Source organism: Leopardus geoffroyi, chromosome D3 (assembly GCF_018350155.1).
Source record: "Leopardus geoffroyi isolate Oge1 chromosome D3, O.geoffroyi_Oge1_pat1.0, whole genome shotgun sequence".
Classification (NCBI taxonomy): domain Eukaryota; kingdom Metazoa; phylum Chordata; class Mammalia; order Carnivora; family Felidae; genus Leopardus; species Leopardus geoffroyi.
In genome coordinates, this window is record NC_059339.1 from 18,367,291 (window position 1) to 18,380,112 (window position 12,822).

Here is a 12,822-nt window from a genome sequence, read left to right on the forward strand (position 1 = left end):
TGAGTGAGAGGGCCAGCTCATACTGAACCACGTTGAGTTCTTCATTGTGCCTTTGTGAGCTTGGAGGAGATCAGAAACAGCACCCTGGCCCGAGGAGAGCAGAGATTAGGAAAGTCACAAAGGGCTGTAGCTGAAGAACAGGAGGGCTATGCTGTTCTGGAGAAGAGGCCTATGCTCTCAGAGCCGAAAGGGCATTCCAGAGTTCAGAAAACGTGATCTTAAGAAGTTGGCTCAGCCCCTGTATATTTTATGGATATAGAAGCAGATGACCGGAGAGTCCCCTCTGACTTGCCCAAGGTCACAGAGTGAGTCTGTGAAAGATCTAAGAACTCACACCCGGATTTCCTGGCGCTCCTGTCTCTACCCCCATGTCTCCTGGCTGTAGCTTGGTGGGGGGACATCTCCTACACTTCTACCCCTTCCTCTTCTTTTTTCAGGGCGAGCATTCTGGAGCCGGAGGGAACAGTGGAGATTAAGTTCCGAAAGAAAGATCTGATAAAGACCATGAGGAGGATCGACCCAGTTTATAAGAAGCTCGTGGAACAGCTAGGTGAGAGGGGTGGAAACGCCTCAGGTCTCAGAGGGCAAGAGAGACCCAGCCCGCTCCCCTCCCGGGGGGTTCTAGTCTGGTGAAAACAAAGGGCCAGCGTGCCAAAAGACAGCTCCAAAAATCGGGGGATGTGTTAAACATGTTCATATAGCAAAGTCAGCCCTTTACCGTCAAAAAGTATGTTTAACGCCTTAGTGTATTTATTTCTGAACACACATAAAATATAACAATGGAAGTATTTGGGGCCAGTGAGGGCGATGAGAATTTGCACGGCAAAATGTCCCTTTAGAATTTTCCATCCGACCTGAAGTATGTTACCAATTTTGTCTGAGTGATAGTTTTGTTTCACTTGTAGCCTTAGATGTCATTCTCTTTAAAAGTCCATATTGGGTGACAGTGCCTTTATAACTGTGCCCTTCACAAGATTTATTAGAGTGTGTGTGTGTGTGTGTGTGTGTGTGTGTGTGTGTGTGTAATTTCTTTGGTTTCGTGTCAGGGTAAATGCTGATCTCTTGAATGAGTTGGGAGGTGTTCCCTCCTGTCTTCTGAGTCGGAATTGGCATTATGTCTTTAAACATTTGATAGGAGGTTTCTGGCTACAAATTCATCTTTATTATATGTAGGACTATTCAGGGGATCTGTTTCCTCTTGGCAGAGCTTCCATAGTTTGTATATTTCAAGGAATTTGTCCATTTCATCTAAGGTGTGAAATTGGCCCAGCGTTGTTCATAATATCCCCTTAATTGTATTTTGCAATATGTGTGGAAAATAGTAAGTGATCGTAGCCCGTGAGCACAGTGGTTCTTCCCGAGAAGGGGGCGCATTTAGAGTTGCACGCTGAATGCGGTCTCGCCATGGTAAGCACACTTCTGAGACCATGCAAGCAGCTTGGTTTGGGGGCAGCTTCCGAATCAGAGCGCAGGCCTGTCCTGCAAACCCTGGTTTGTGCCCTTGCCCACAGGAGTGTCCGAGCTCTCCGATAAGGACCGCAAGGACCTGGAGGGCCAGCTGAAGGCCCGGGAGGACCTGCTCCTGCCCGTCTACCACCAGGTGGCGGTGCTGTTCGCCGACCTCCACGACAGGGCCTACTGCATGCTGGAGAAGGGTGTCATCTCTGTAAGAGCCTGCAGCTGTGGGAGCCCCACATGAATGCCCCATCCTAAGGTCACCTGGTTTCCAACCGGAGCAGATCTGGGCTCGAAAGCTACCTGTTAGAAACACTAGGGGAGCGATAAAAAAAAAAAAAAAAAAAAAAAAAAAAAAAAAAAAAAATCCCAGTGCCCAGGTGGCTCTTCTGACCAATTAAATCAGAGTATCAGGGGGTGGGAGCCCCGTATAAGTATGGCTGCAAATCCCCAAGCGATTCCAACAGGCAGCAAGGTTTGGGAACCACCAGTCTGACCTCCATGATGGGTGTCTCTAACCACGGGCCAGACTTGGGAAGGATTGTTCCCGCCCAGCACTGGCCTTCACCAGCCCCACCCCATCGCTCGGCCCCTAAGAAGATACCCTACACTCACCTGCCACCCCTGTGTGTGGGGCTCCCTCCCAGCCAGCCTAAGCCTCTCTGTGCCTCTGGGAAGCCCGAGTAGAGTCCCGGTGAAATCTTGGCCCCGCCAACCCCCCCCCCCCCCCCCCCCCCCGCCCCGCTCCGAGCCTCAGCTGCCCCGCCTGTAAAACGGGAATGATCACGGAGCTTGCACCTAGCCCAGGGCCCCGCCCCGGGCAGCACCCTGCATCTCTGCCCGCCCCTGCCCCTTCGGAGGGCTCAGGCCTGGGGCTTGTCCGCAGGACATCTTGGAGTGGAAGACCTCACGCGCCTTCCTGTACTGGCGTCTGCGCCGCCTCCTGCTGGAGGACCAGGTCAAGCAGGAGATCCTGCAGGCCAGCAGTGAGCTGAGCCACGTGCACATCCAGTCCATGCTGCGTCGGTGGTTCGTGGAGACGGAGGGGGCCGTCAAGGTGGGCCTGGGCGGAGACAGGACGGGTGGGTGGGTGGGTCGGTGCGTGCCTCCCGGGGCCAGCCTGCTCAGGGGTCCCTCTCTGAGGCTGCCTGTCCCCTTCCCCCCAGGCCTACCTGTGGGATAACAACCAGATGGTGGTAAAGTGGCTGGAACAGCACTGGCAGGGCGGGGGCGGCCTGCGTTCCACCATCCGCGAGAACATCAAGTGTTTGAAGCGCGACTCCGTCCTCAAGGCTATCAGACGGTAAGTGGCCACCCCGCCCACCCGCCCATGCCTTGGACTTCTTGGCGAGCGCCGGATTTACCGCCAGCCGCCTGACCCCAGAGCGCCAGCTTGACTCCATGACGCTGCATGGTCCCCGGGCCCACAGCTCAGCCTCGCGTGCGAGGTCCACGGCTCGGGGGGCTGTATTCCTTGCTGGAATATAGAGGACAGCTGGTCCAAGGTCACGGCTAGAGCGCATCTGGGAGAGCCCACATTCTTAACTGCTAGGCCGTAGGCTGCTGGCTCCCAATGGTGCCAGCCTTTCCAAAGGATTTGCTCACCCCATTCCCATGGGGTCCCCTGTGAGATGGGTCATCGATCATGTGGGACCCCATTTAGGGAATGAAGCTGAAATTTAGGGGAAATACTGGGTCTCCAGTCACACAGCTAGTGACTGACAGGGTCCACTGTCCTTCCAAGTGTTCTGACCCCCAGAATTCCCTCCTGCCGTATAGGACCACACCCCCTCCCCCCCCCCCCCCCCCGCCTCCTGCCACGGTGACCACGGCACAAAGAGACTTGGGAGCCCTGGGTTGTCACCCACCCAGGAACATGGCATGGCCCTGCACAGGAATTCTTAGCGACCGCCCTAGGACCCCCTGACCTAAGTGGCAGGAATGACCCCTGCCCTTTTCTCCCCTCCCCCTGCAGCCTGGTTCAAGACAACCCTGACGTGGCCGTGGACTGCATCGTGTACCTGAGCCAGCACATTAGCTCAGCAGAGCGGGCCGAAGTCATTCACCTCCTGTCCACCATGGACAGCCCAGCCTCCACCTGACCCCGGCCCACCCAGCCGCTTTCAGGACCACGGGCAAAAGAAACCACGCTGACCCGCCTACCGCAGGCCTCATCAGGACCTTGGGGGTTTGCTTTTTAAAAAGAAAAGAGCAAAAAAAAAAAAAAACCCTCAAAACCCCAAAACCCCCAAAACCCTAGGCATCTCTGCAGGGCTGCTGGCCTCCCACTCACTCCTGCCTCAATAAAAAGCTCAGGAGAGCCCCTTCCGAGCAGAAATAGCTTCCTCTCCATCACTGGGAAGTTGGCTCTGGTGTCTCTTGAGACATCATTTTTTTTTTTTTTTTGCTGCATCCCTGAATCACATTGAATCCAAACCCCCCAGTTTCCTTTTGCTTTCCAGTGCCTGGTGTGCGGGCTCCAGGCGCCCCTCTTGGGCTCGTTTTATATCAGATCACAGAATCTTTGTATTTTTCTACTCTGAGACCGACTCCTGATTGTAAGCGTCTTACATAGTTCGGCAGAGTAAGTAGGCCGAGGAAGGAAGCGCAGAAACAGCCTGGTTTTTGTCATGATGCTTATTCGGAAACTGTCAAGTCACCTGGGAAAGGACATGAATGGTTTTTTAAGAGAATAAAACGGTGTGTCGTTCCCCACATGGCCCCTAGAGGGGCGCCAGGAACATCTCGCTGGTAAGGCCGTGCTGATTCTGTTTTCGAAAGAGGGAAAGCAAATGGGCAGAACTGTTTGGCCGCACATTTCAGGACCTTTGAAGACAGCTTCCGTGTGGCTCCCAGCCCTCCCAGCCGGCCCCTTCCCTGGGAGGAGGACAAGGACGGCCCCCCCGGCCCCCTGTGTGCAGCCTCGTGGCCGGGTTGGGAACCCGAAGGCAGAAGGCAGACGGTCACCGGGCTCACAGCCCAGCTGGCTCATGAGTGTCACTGCGGGGATTGCCACTACTCACCTCGAAGGCCCCCTCTGCCGGCACCCCCTCACCTGGTGCCTTGATGTCTGTGCAGGGATCTGGCCCCAAGAGGCAGAGCTCTTGGTTTGCAAGGACTGGACCAGGAGGGCCACACCAATTTGCTCAGGGAGGCCCCTGCGACCTGCCCTCCAGCACTGGGTTCCGGAGGCCGCACGGCATCGGGGGCCTGCTATCCTCCCGGCCCCGTCCATCAGTTCTTGGGTGCCGGTGATGGGGGCAGTTGCCCCCCCCCCCCCCCACTGCTGGGATGGGAAGTTTGTCTGAGGAACCTTGCCGGTTCAGAGACTGACAAGGCTGCCCAGGGAAGCCCCCCACCAGCCCGGATGCTTCCACTGCCTGAGTGGAAAAAAAAAAAACAGAGTTTGGCCATCAGCCAGTGACGGACCTGGCACATGAAGGTGTCATGGGGGCAGTGAGGGATGGGAGAAAGAGGAGTTATCTGTTGTCCCATCCTGGGGCCGATTCGGGGAGGGCGTGGGACTCCACGCTGACTCGGGAACTGAATGTTTCCGTGTGCGGGAGGCTCCCTTGGTTTTGGAGGGAAAGGCAGGTCCATAAGGAGCTGCTCCCCAGGTGCAGTGGGTGGGGGATCCCGCCAGGAGATGTGTGGAATAAAGTGTTTTTTAAAGGAAGCACTTTGGCCTTGACTTACTACCTGGACCAGAAGAGGCAGGCCGCCTGCCTGGGTGATTGCCCTGGAGCTCACCGGCCTGCCCCATTGGCCGAGATCTTGCGCAAGCCCCCATCCCAGGAAGACAAAGCTCTGATAAGAGTTTGTCTCCCAGAAGTCAGACAGTTTGTGACAGTTTGTATCCCGGAAGTCACGGGCGGACTTGGTCTTTTCAGCTTGATTTCAAAAATGGCCGCGTGCTGCTGTCTGCCGGCTGATGGGGCGGAGTTCAGCACATTGGCAATCAGCTGATAGTACTTTCCCTGCTTCCGGGGACTCAGTGCAGCCCCCTCCAGGGAAGAGGGGAGGGACCGTGCCACTGAGTGTGGCCAGAGGCCTCGGTGGGCAGCTCGGGTCCAAACTGGATGCTCAGGGTGGTGACCTCATCCCATGTGACCCTCGAGAGCCTCTCAAGTGCATGCTACACTCTCTCCTCACTTTTATAGGCAAGAAAACTCCAGCTCAGAGAGAAGAGACGTGCCCAAGTTCACACAGCTGGTGAGGTGGGGGCCAGGCACCCAGGCTGACCCAGACCCGATCTTGCGAGGCCTTTTGCTGTCCCGTAAATCCTGAACCTTTGCAAAGGCTACGTCCTGGCACGTGAGGACACCATCTACACCAGCCCCCCCCGCCTCACCACCCCCTCCCCCGCCCCCACCCCAGCTGATCCAACCAACGTCCTCATTCGGATCCCCATCAAGACCCCGGCCCCTCCAGGGCCAGGCCTCGGCTGGGGACAAGCTACCCTCTCCCTTCACTGGAGTCTCTCCCTCCCTGGATCAGCAGATTCTGGAGCACCATGCACCCCCCCTCCAAACCACTTGAAGGAACCCCGTGTCCTTGGACGTACAGCTTGTCCACATCACGAAAGCGGGGTGCTACCAAACTGGCCCCCCTGCTTGGGCCATCCCAACCTCTGCCTCTTGCTTTGCCTCCCCCACCTCATTCTCCAAATCCAAAAGTCAGTTGGCCTTTTAACCCAAGGTCACTTTCCCCTGACACTTTATTATGAAAAATTTCCGAACGCCAACAGGTCAACTTCGCTGTGGCAGACGCACAGCCATTCAGCGCTGGCTGCTATCATGGTCCTTTTCCTGTGCTTGTCCTGGTCCATCCATCTATCCGCCCCTCTCTCAACCTGTCAACCCATCCTCTTATTTGGACACATTTCAGAGTAAATGGCAGACATCTGTATACTTCTCTAGGGGGATATTTGTGTTTCAAAACACCGTTTTTTTTTTGTTGTTGTTGTTTTGTTTTACCTTTAAATCATGTCCTGAGCTCCTTTGCAGCCGAGAGTAGAGAGTTGAGAACAGAGCTGTGTTGAGGTGAGGTGGCCCATCGTGTGGCTGGTGAGGGGATCTCCAGCCTCACAGTGCCCGGTTCTGTCTGTGCCGAGCCTATCTTCGTCAACTATTTATTGAGCACGTACTATGTGTCACACACTGTGTGAGGGGGCACAGCCGTGAGCAAGACAGCCCACTCCTGCCCTCGGGAGCTGTTTTTCCAGGGTCCCCAAAGCTAGAAATTGCAAAGGGTTAACCGTAGAGGATATTCATGGCCACAACTCGTCAAATGCCCAGGGTCTGTTGTCATTTGTTGTCCTATTTCTTTCGGAGATGGGTCCACCTTTCAGGGTCACTGTGATAGGAACCGAACAGAGAAGATCACCCACAAGACCGCAGCAAGGGTCCCCAGATGGCCAGCAGGCACAGGAAAGGGTCCTGTGCACTCCGCTAGCATGAGCAAACCTGTCTTCTTCTGGGTTTTGTCCATGCAGCTGATGGCCGGAGCCAGGCCGAGGCTCTCTGCCAATAGTCTATCCCCAAAATGCCCCTTCACTGCTCCAAGTACCCGCTGGGACGAGTTCTTACTGAACCCCACATGGACTGGCGTGAGCCACACCCAGTCTGCACATCGTTCCCACGGACTCTGTCATCACCAGGCACCAAGCTTGTCGGTTCACTGCCAGGTGAGCAGACTGTTTCTCCTGCCAGAAACCCTCTTCCGCTCCGGCCTTTGCCTGGCTGACTCCTACTCACCCCTCAAAACCCAACTCACATGGTGCTTCCTCCAGGCAGTTCTCCCTGACCATCTCCCCAGTGGGTTGGGAGACCATGGCTTGTGGTCCTGCAGCCTCTGGGCTGCTTCTTTTGTGTGATTTGTATCTATCTATCTATCTATCTATCATCTATCTATCTATCTGAAACATGGACTTGAAAATGAAATACATACCTAGAAATCCCTAAATTCCTCTGGCTACTGAGCTGAGGAGAGATGCTGGAGAGCCGTCTTTTTAAAACATTTTTTTTTTAACGTTTTATTTATTTTTGAGACAGAGACAGAGCGTGAACGGGGGAGGGGCAGAGAGAGAGGGAGACACAGAATCGGAAGCAGGCTCCAGGCTCTGAGCCATCAGCCCAGAGTCCAACGCGGGGCTCGAACTCACGGACCGCGAGATCGTGACCTGAGCTGAAGTCAGACGCTTAACCGACTGAGCCACTCAGGCGCCCTGAGAGCCGTCTTATTGGCAGAGGGTGGCCCCTTCTGGAAGGTGAAGGAAAAGGCCGCTTTGCCCTGATGATCTGTATCTTGTGATACTCTGACCCTCGTATATCTCTGAGCAGCTTCATGTACAGGAAACACAGGCCAGTAGCCTAGGATTTCTCATTCTTCATTTTTTTTTACCATTTACCACTTTTGGTAAAATATACATCACCTCAAAATTTACCATTTTAGCCGTTTTAACCGTCTTTGAAATGTACAGCCCGGCGGCATTACGTGCAGTCACGCTGTTGGGCAAATCAGCACCACCGTCCGTCTCTACAACATTATCATCTCAAACGGAGACTTCTTACCCCTCAAACACCCCCATTTCCCCCTCCCGCCAGCCCTGGCAACCACCAGCTGCTTTCTGTCTGTATGCATGTGCCTACTCGAGGTCCCTCATACAAGTGGAAGCATCCAGTGCTGGTCTTTTTGCGTCTGGCTTCTTTCACTCAGCACCACGTCCGCAAGGTTTCATCCATGTTGTAGCAGGTGTCAGAACTCCCTTCTTTTTAAGGCCGGATAACATTCCATTGAATATATATATATATATATATATATATATATATATATATATATACTGTTGTCTTACTCTGCTCCAGCTGCTGTCACAAAATACCACAGGCTGGGGAGGAGGGTGTGGAGCTTATAAATAACAGAAATTCATTGCTTACAGTTCTACGGGCTGGAAGTCCAAGATCAGGGTGACACCATGCCTCTTCTGGGGCGCAAACTTCTCTCTGTGTCCTCACGTGGCAGAAGGGACGTCTTTGGGCTTCTCGTAAGAGCATTAATCCCATTCTTGAAGAGGCCACCCTCATGATCTACGTACGTCCGAGAGGCCCCCACCTGCTGATGCCATCGTATCTGCGTTAGGATTTCAGCATACGCATGGCGGGGAGGGGGCCGCGGCACACAGCCTTTCAGACCGTGGCACCCACGTTCCGCTTATCCACTCATCCGTCCGTGGTCACTTCTGTTGCTCCCACCTTTTGGCTTTCGTGAATAGCGCCGCCATGAGCGTGGGCGTGCAGATACATCTTCGAGTCCCCCCTTCCGGGTCCTTGCGGAGCACATGCCCACACGTGGAATTGCTGGACCAGACGGCAGTTCTGTGCTGCACTTGGTGAGAAAACGCCAGACCGTTTCCCGTTGGGGCTACGCCCTTTTACATTCCCACCAACAGCGCGCCCGGGCTCTGGTTTCCCCATAACCTCGCCGACACTCGAAATGGCTTTTTTTGTTCATTTTCACGGGAGCGATCCTTCCGGATCAAGCCTGGAAGTAATTGTCTACTCAAGGCATTGGACTTTTTCGCCTGCGTCGCTCAAACACGGTGGCGGGGAAACGCAGCCTAGCGTGCGCCTTTAAGTTTTCCATTCCTGTGCCTCCTGCTTCCCCCGCCCACCCAGCGGCTCCTGCCCCGGCTGCCAGGCCTCCCTTCCTTCCGCCAGTTTGGTCTTCGGCTGCTACCCCTGCCCTGGAGGTGGGGGTGCTGCGACCCGCCCCAGGGGTGGAAACACCTGCCTTGCTCATCTCATCGTCTACTTCTGTCCGTTTCCTTCATCCCTTTCCCTGAACCTGCACCAGCTGAGCCTTGGGGAGCAAATGCTAGGTGAGACGGTGAGGCGCCAGGGCCGTGCAAAGGGCCGGGAGAGCTGCACGCCCAGGGTCAGACCCCAGCCGCATAACCTGTTACTGCCCTACGTCAACCCCGGCAAGCGACGGGCCAGCTGAGCCCTCAGAGATGGATGATAGGCTGTGGGGAAGCTGAGCGCCATTGGAATCCCATCTCCACCCCTTCCTGATCACAGGTAAGCAGCTCAGCCGCTCTGAGCCTCAGTTTTGTCTTCTGTAAAATGGGATGTTTGTTTCCCGTGGCGGCTGTGACACTTAGCGCAACCTTAGTGGCTTAAAAACAACACACACTTGTCATCTTACGGTTCTGGAGCTCAGAAGTCTGTAATGGGTCTCACTGGGTTAGAATTGGTGCTGCTAAGCCTGTGGTTCCTTTTTTTTTTTTTTTTTTTAAGTTTATTTATTTATTTTGAGAGCGCACATATGAGTGGGGAGGGGTGGAGAGAGAAAGAATCCCAAGCGGGCTCTACACTGTCAGTGCAGAGCCTGACTTGGGGCTCGAACTGTGAGATGATGACCCCAGTCGAAATCAAGAGTCAGACGCTTGACCGACTGAGCCACCCAGGCGCCCCCCGCCTGTGGTCCTTTTGGAATCTCTAAGGGAAAGTCCGTTTTCTGGTGTTTTCCAGCATCTAGAGGCCCCATTCCATTTTCACGGCCAGCAAGGTTACATCTCCAGGGCTGACACCAACTCTCCTGCCTCCCTCTTTTAACTTAGAAGGATCCTGTGATGACCACAGGGTTTCCCTAGATAATCCGGGATACTCTCCCTCATTTAAGACAGCTGCTTGAATTAACTCATTAATGCAGCCTTAATTCCATCTGCTCCCTTCATTCCCCTTGCTGTAACCGAACAAAGTCACAGGATTAGGACATGGCCACCATTGGGAGCCAGTATTCTGCCTCCCACAGGTGATGACAGCTGTGCCCCATGGAGAACGGGATGAACGAAATAAGCCATGTGGCAGTGCATGTGGCATGTCACCCCGTGTCATTACTATTTTTGTTGTTAGAATGTGGACGATTTCTCCTGGAGCTGAGCCTTCGTGTTCTCACCTGGGAAATGGGACCATCTCCTGACTCTGAGGGTGGTTGTGCCGTCTCGAGGAGATGGTTCCTGGCTGTTTAGCTCGTGCAGAGTATACAGCTGGTGCTCACACTGATGAGTATTTTCCTCCTGAGTTGACCAGCTGCAGAGAGAACCTTAGAGAAGCCTCATTCCTCAGGTCTCTCCTTCACGCTTCGTCCTTGTGTCAGCACGGCCCCTGCACAGGTGGGGCTTGGGTTGTGACTGGGGCTCTTTGCCTTGAGCTTGTGACCTTATGATCTTGGCATTCTTGCCTTGATTCTGTGCATACCTGCCTCAAGTGCCCATAGTAAGGAATAGGTGTCAGACCCAAGGCTCCTTAGCCCTCTCCCTGTGGTGACCCACCTGCTCAGGCTGTACCCTCCAGTGTGGCGGCCCTGTCCTGTAGCTTCTACAAAGTCCCCAGGTGATGTCGATCGGCTGTGACATGTGACATGGCCAGTGTCATTCCGCCCCCAACCAATCACTGGGGGCGGTGGGGGCAGTGATGTTCTCATTGGCCAGGCTGGGGTCACAGGGCCACCCCCGGGGCACCCTCTCCCTGTCACCTGCCTGGTTTCCACTAAGGTAGGCCCAATCCCCACTTCTACATCATCCTCCTACCCTTCCTTTCCTGCGAATTGTTGCCTATGTGTGAACCGGTCTCCCCAGTGAGGCTGCAAGCCACTCCCTGGGAGGGCTTAAGACTTAGACGCCTAATTCATACACCCTTTTGCTGTTATCTTGCATGGCAGGACATTCCTTTGTTCCTCTGAGCCTCAGTTTCTTCATCTGCAAAATGGGTACAGTAACTACGGCATGCCTGGTAGGGTTGTCATGAGGATAGAAGGAGCTGATCGATAGGAGTGACTAGCACAGGGTCCGGTGCTCAATAGGTTGTGTCTCCTCACCCTTGAGGCCTTCTCTGACCCCAGCTATGCACCAGAGGCAGCGCCTCTGAGCTCTAGCTCTGGAATCTGGCCCACACAGACCCAGTCCTGCCTCTTCAGCTCACGTGAGCCTCCGCCTTCTGAGCAAAAAACGGGCTTCACATCCCCGCCGGAGATAATGCCTGTCAAGAGCCTGGCACTGAGGGACCGTAAATGATGGCCACGCTAATTTTACCGATGAATGGCCAACTCCCCCCAGTTTCTGGGGCAATGGGAACCTGGCATCAGAGGCCTGGCTTCAGTGTTGCCTCTCTGGGCCTCAGTCTCCCCATCTGTAAATGGGGCCTCACCCGTGAGAGTTGTGACAAACGGCGTTTTTGTCCTTCACCTCCCCCCTCCCCCATCTTCCCCCAAGCCACAGGGCTGCCGTTCAGCCTTTATTGACAGAAGACATTTATTCGTCACTACTCTTACAGAGTCTTGGTGTTGCCCGAACGCGGGGTCTTTGTTGACAATGACTCAAACATCTTAACTTATCGGTGGGGGGCACATCACACAAAGCAGCTGAGCGGTCCTGCTCAGACTCACAGCACCGGGCTGTGTCAGAAGATGGTGGCTGCTTGGCAGAAAGTTCCGGAACCAGGTAGGAAGTACTTAAAGGTGGCCCTTCAAGACAAGTCTAAACCCCGAACCCTCCAGGTGGCTGGCTGATGAAAATTCTGGCTCTTGGGTTTGGGAACTCGCAGACACAGGAGCCAAACATCCAGCTGGTCAAGAGAGGGCAGTGCCACAAGCCAGTCTAGCAGATTCTTGGCATCGCCTTAGCTGGAAGATCCCGAGTTACCTTCTCTTTTCCCCACCCCCCTCTCCTGTCCCTCCTCCAACCCACCGTCTGCAGAATCCGCCACTTGCAAAATCAGTAGTTGACAAAAAGAAAACAAACAAACAAACAAACATAAAACGGTCACAGGGCAATGAACAAACAGGTGCCAATAAATACTCTGCATTATAGCTTTGCTGGCCCCTACTCGCTGCATGGGTCAAGTTTTACATGGTTCAGTTTGCTTGCCCTCCATCAGGAGTGTCTTTAATTCCAGCACAGAACGCCCCTGCCATTCTTCCCATCCCCCTCCCGATTTGCCCTTAGAAAGCCCCCCAGCCCCAAACTATGTATGGCACCTCCCCTCTTAGGAGCACGTGGGAAGAAATCTGGACCATGCCTGAGCAGTTAGAAAGTCATCCGGTCTCTGGGGTGCCTGGGTGGCTCAGTCGGTTAAACCTCTGACTTCAGCTCAGGTCATGATCTTATGGTTCATGAGTTTGAGCCCCGCACGGGGCTCTGTGCTGACAGCTCCGAGCCTGGAGCCTGCTTCGGATTCTGTGTCTTCCTCTCTCTTTGCCCCTCCCCTGCTCGCACTCTGTCTCTCTCTCTCAAAAATAAATAAACGTTAAAAAAAAAAAAAAAAAAGTATCTGGAATCTAATTTAGAAAAAGTGGATGTCTCATAGTGTC

The 12,822-nt window shown here is 54.3% G+C and overlaps 1 protein-coding gene across 3 annotated transcripts in view; it reads left to right on the plus strand.

Moving 5' to 3' along the window:
• Window positions 1-5,131, plus strand: part of ACACB (acetyl-CoA carboxylase beta) — a 112,891-nt gene extending 107,760 nt beyond the window's left edge. For all 3 annotated transcript variants that reach the window (XM_045459122.1, XM_045459123.1, XM_045459124.1), the window contains 5 exons: window positions 438-550; window positions 1,512-1,666; window positions 2,342-2,512; window positions 2,622-2,758; window positions 3,431-5,131. In XM_045459122.1, the coding sequence (XP_045315078.1) occupies window positions 438-550; window positions 1,512-1,666; window positions 2,342-2,512; window positions 2,622-2,758; window positions 3,431-3,557 (703 nt within the window). In that variant the 3' untranslated portion in view covers window positions 3,558-5,131. The remainder of the gene's footprint in view (window positions 1-437; window positions 551-1,511; window positions 1,667-2,341; window positions 2,513-2,621; window positions 2,759-3,430) is intronic.
• Window positions 5,132-12,822: the final 7,691 nt, after the last annotated feature.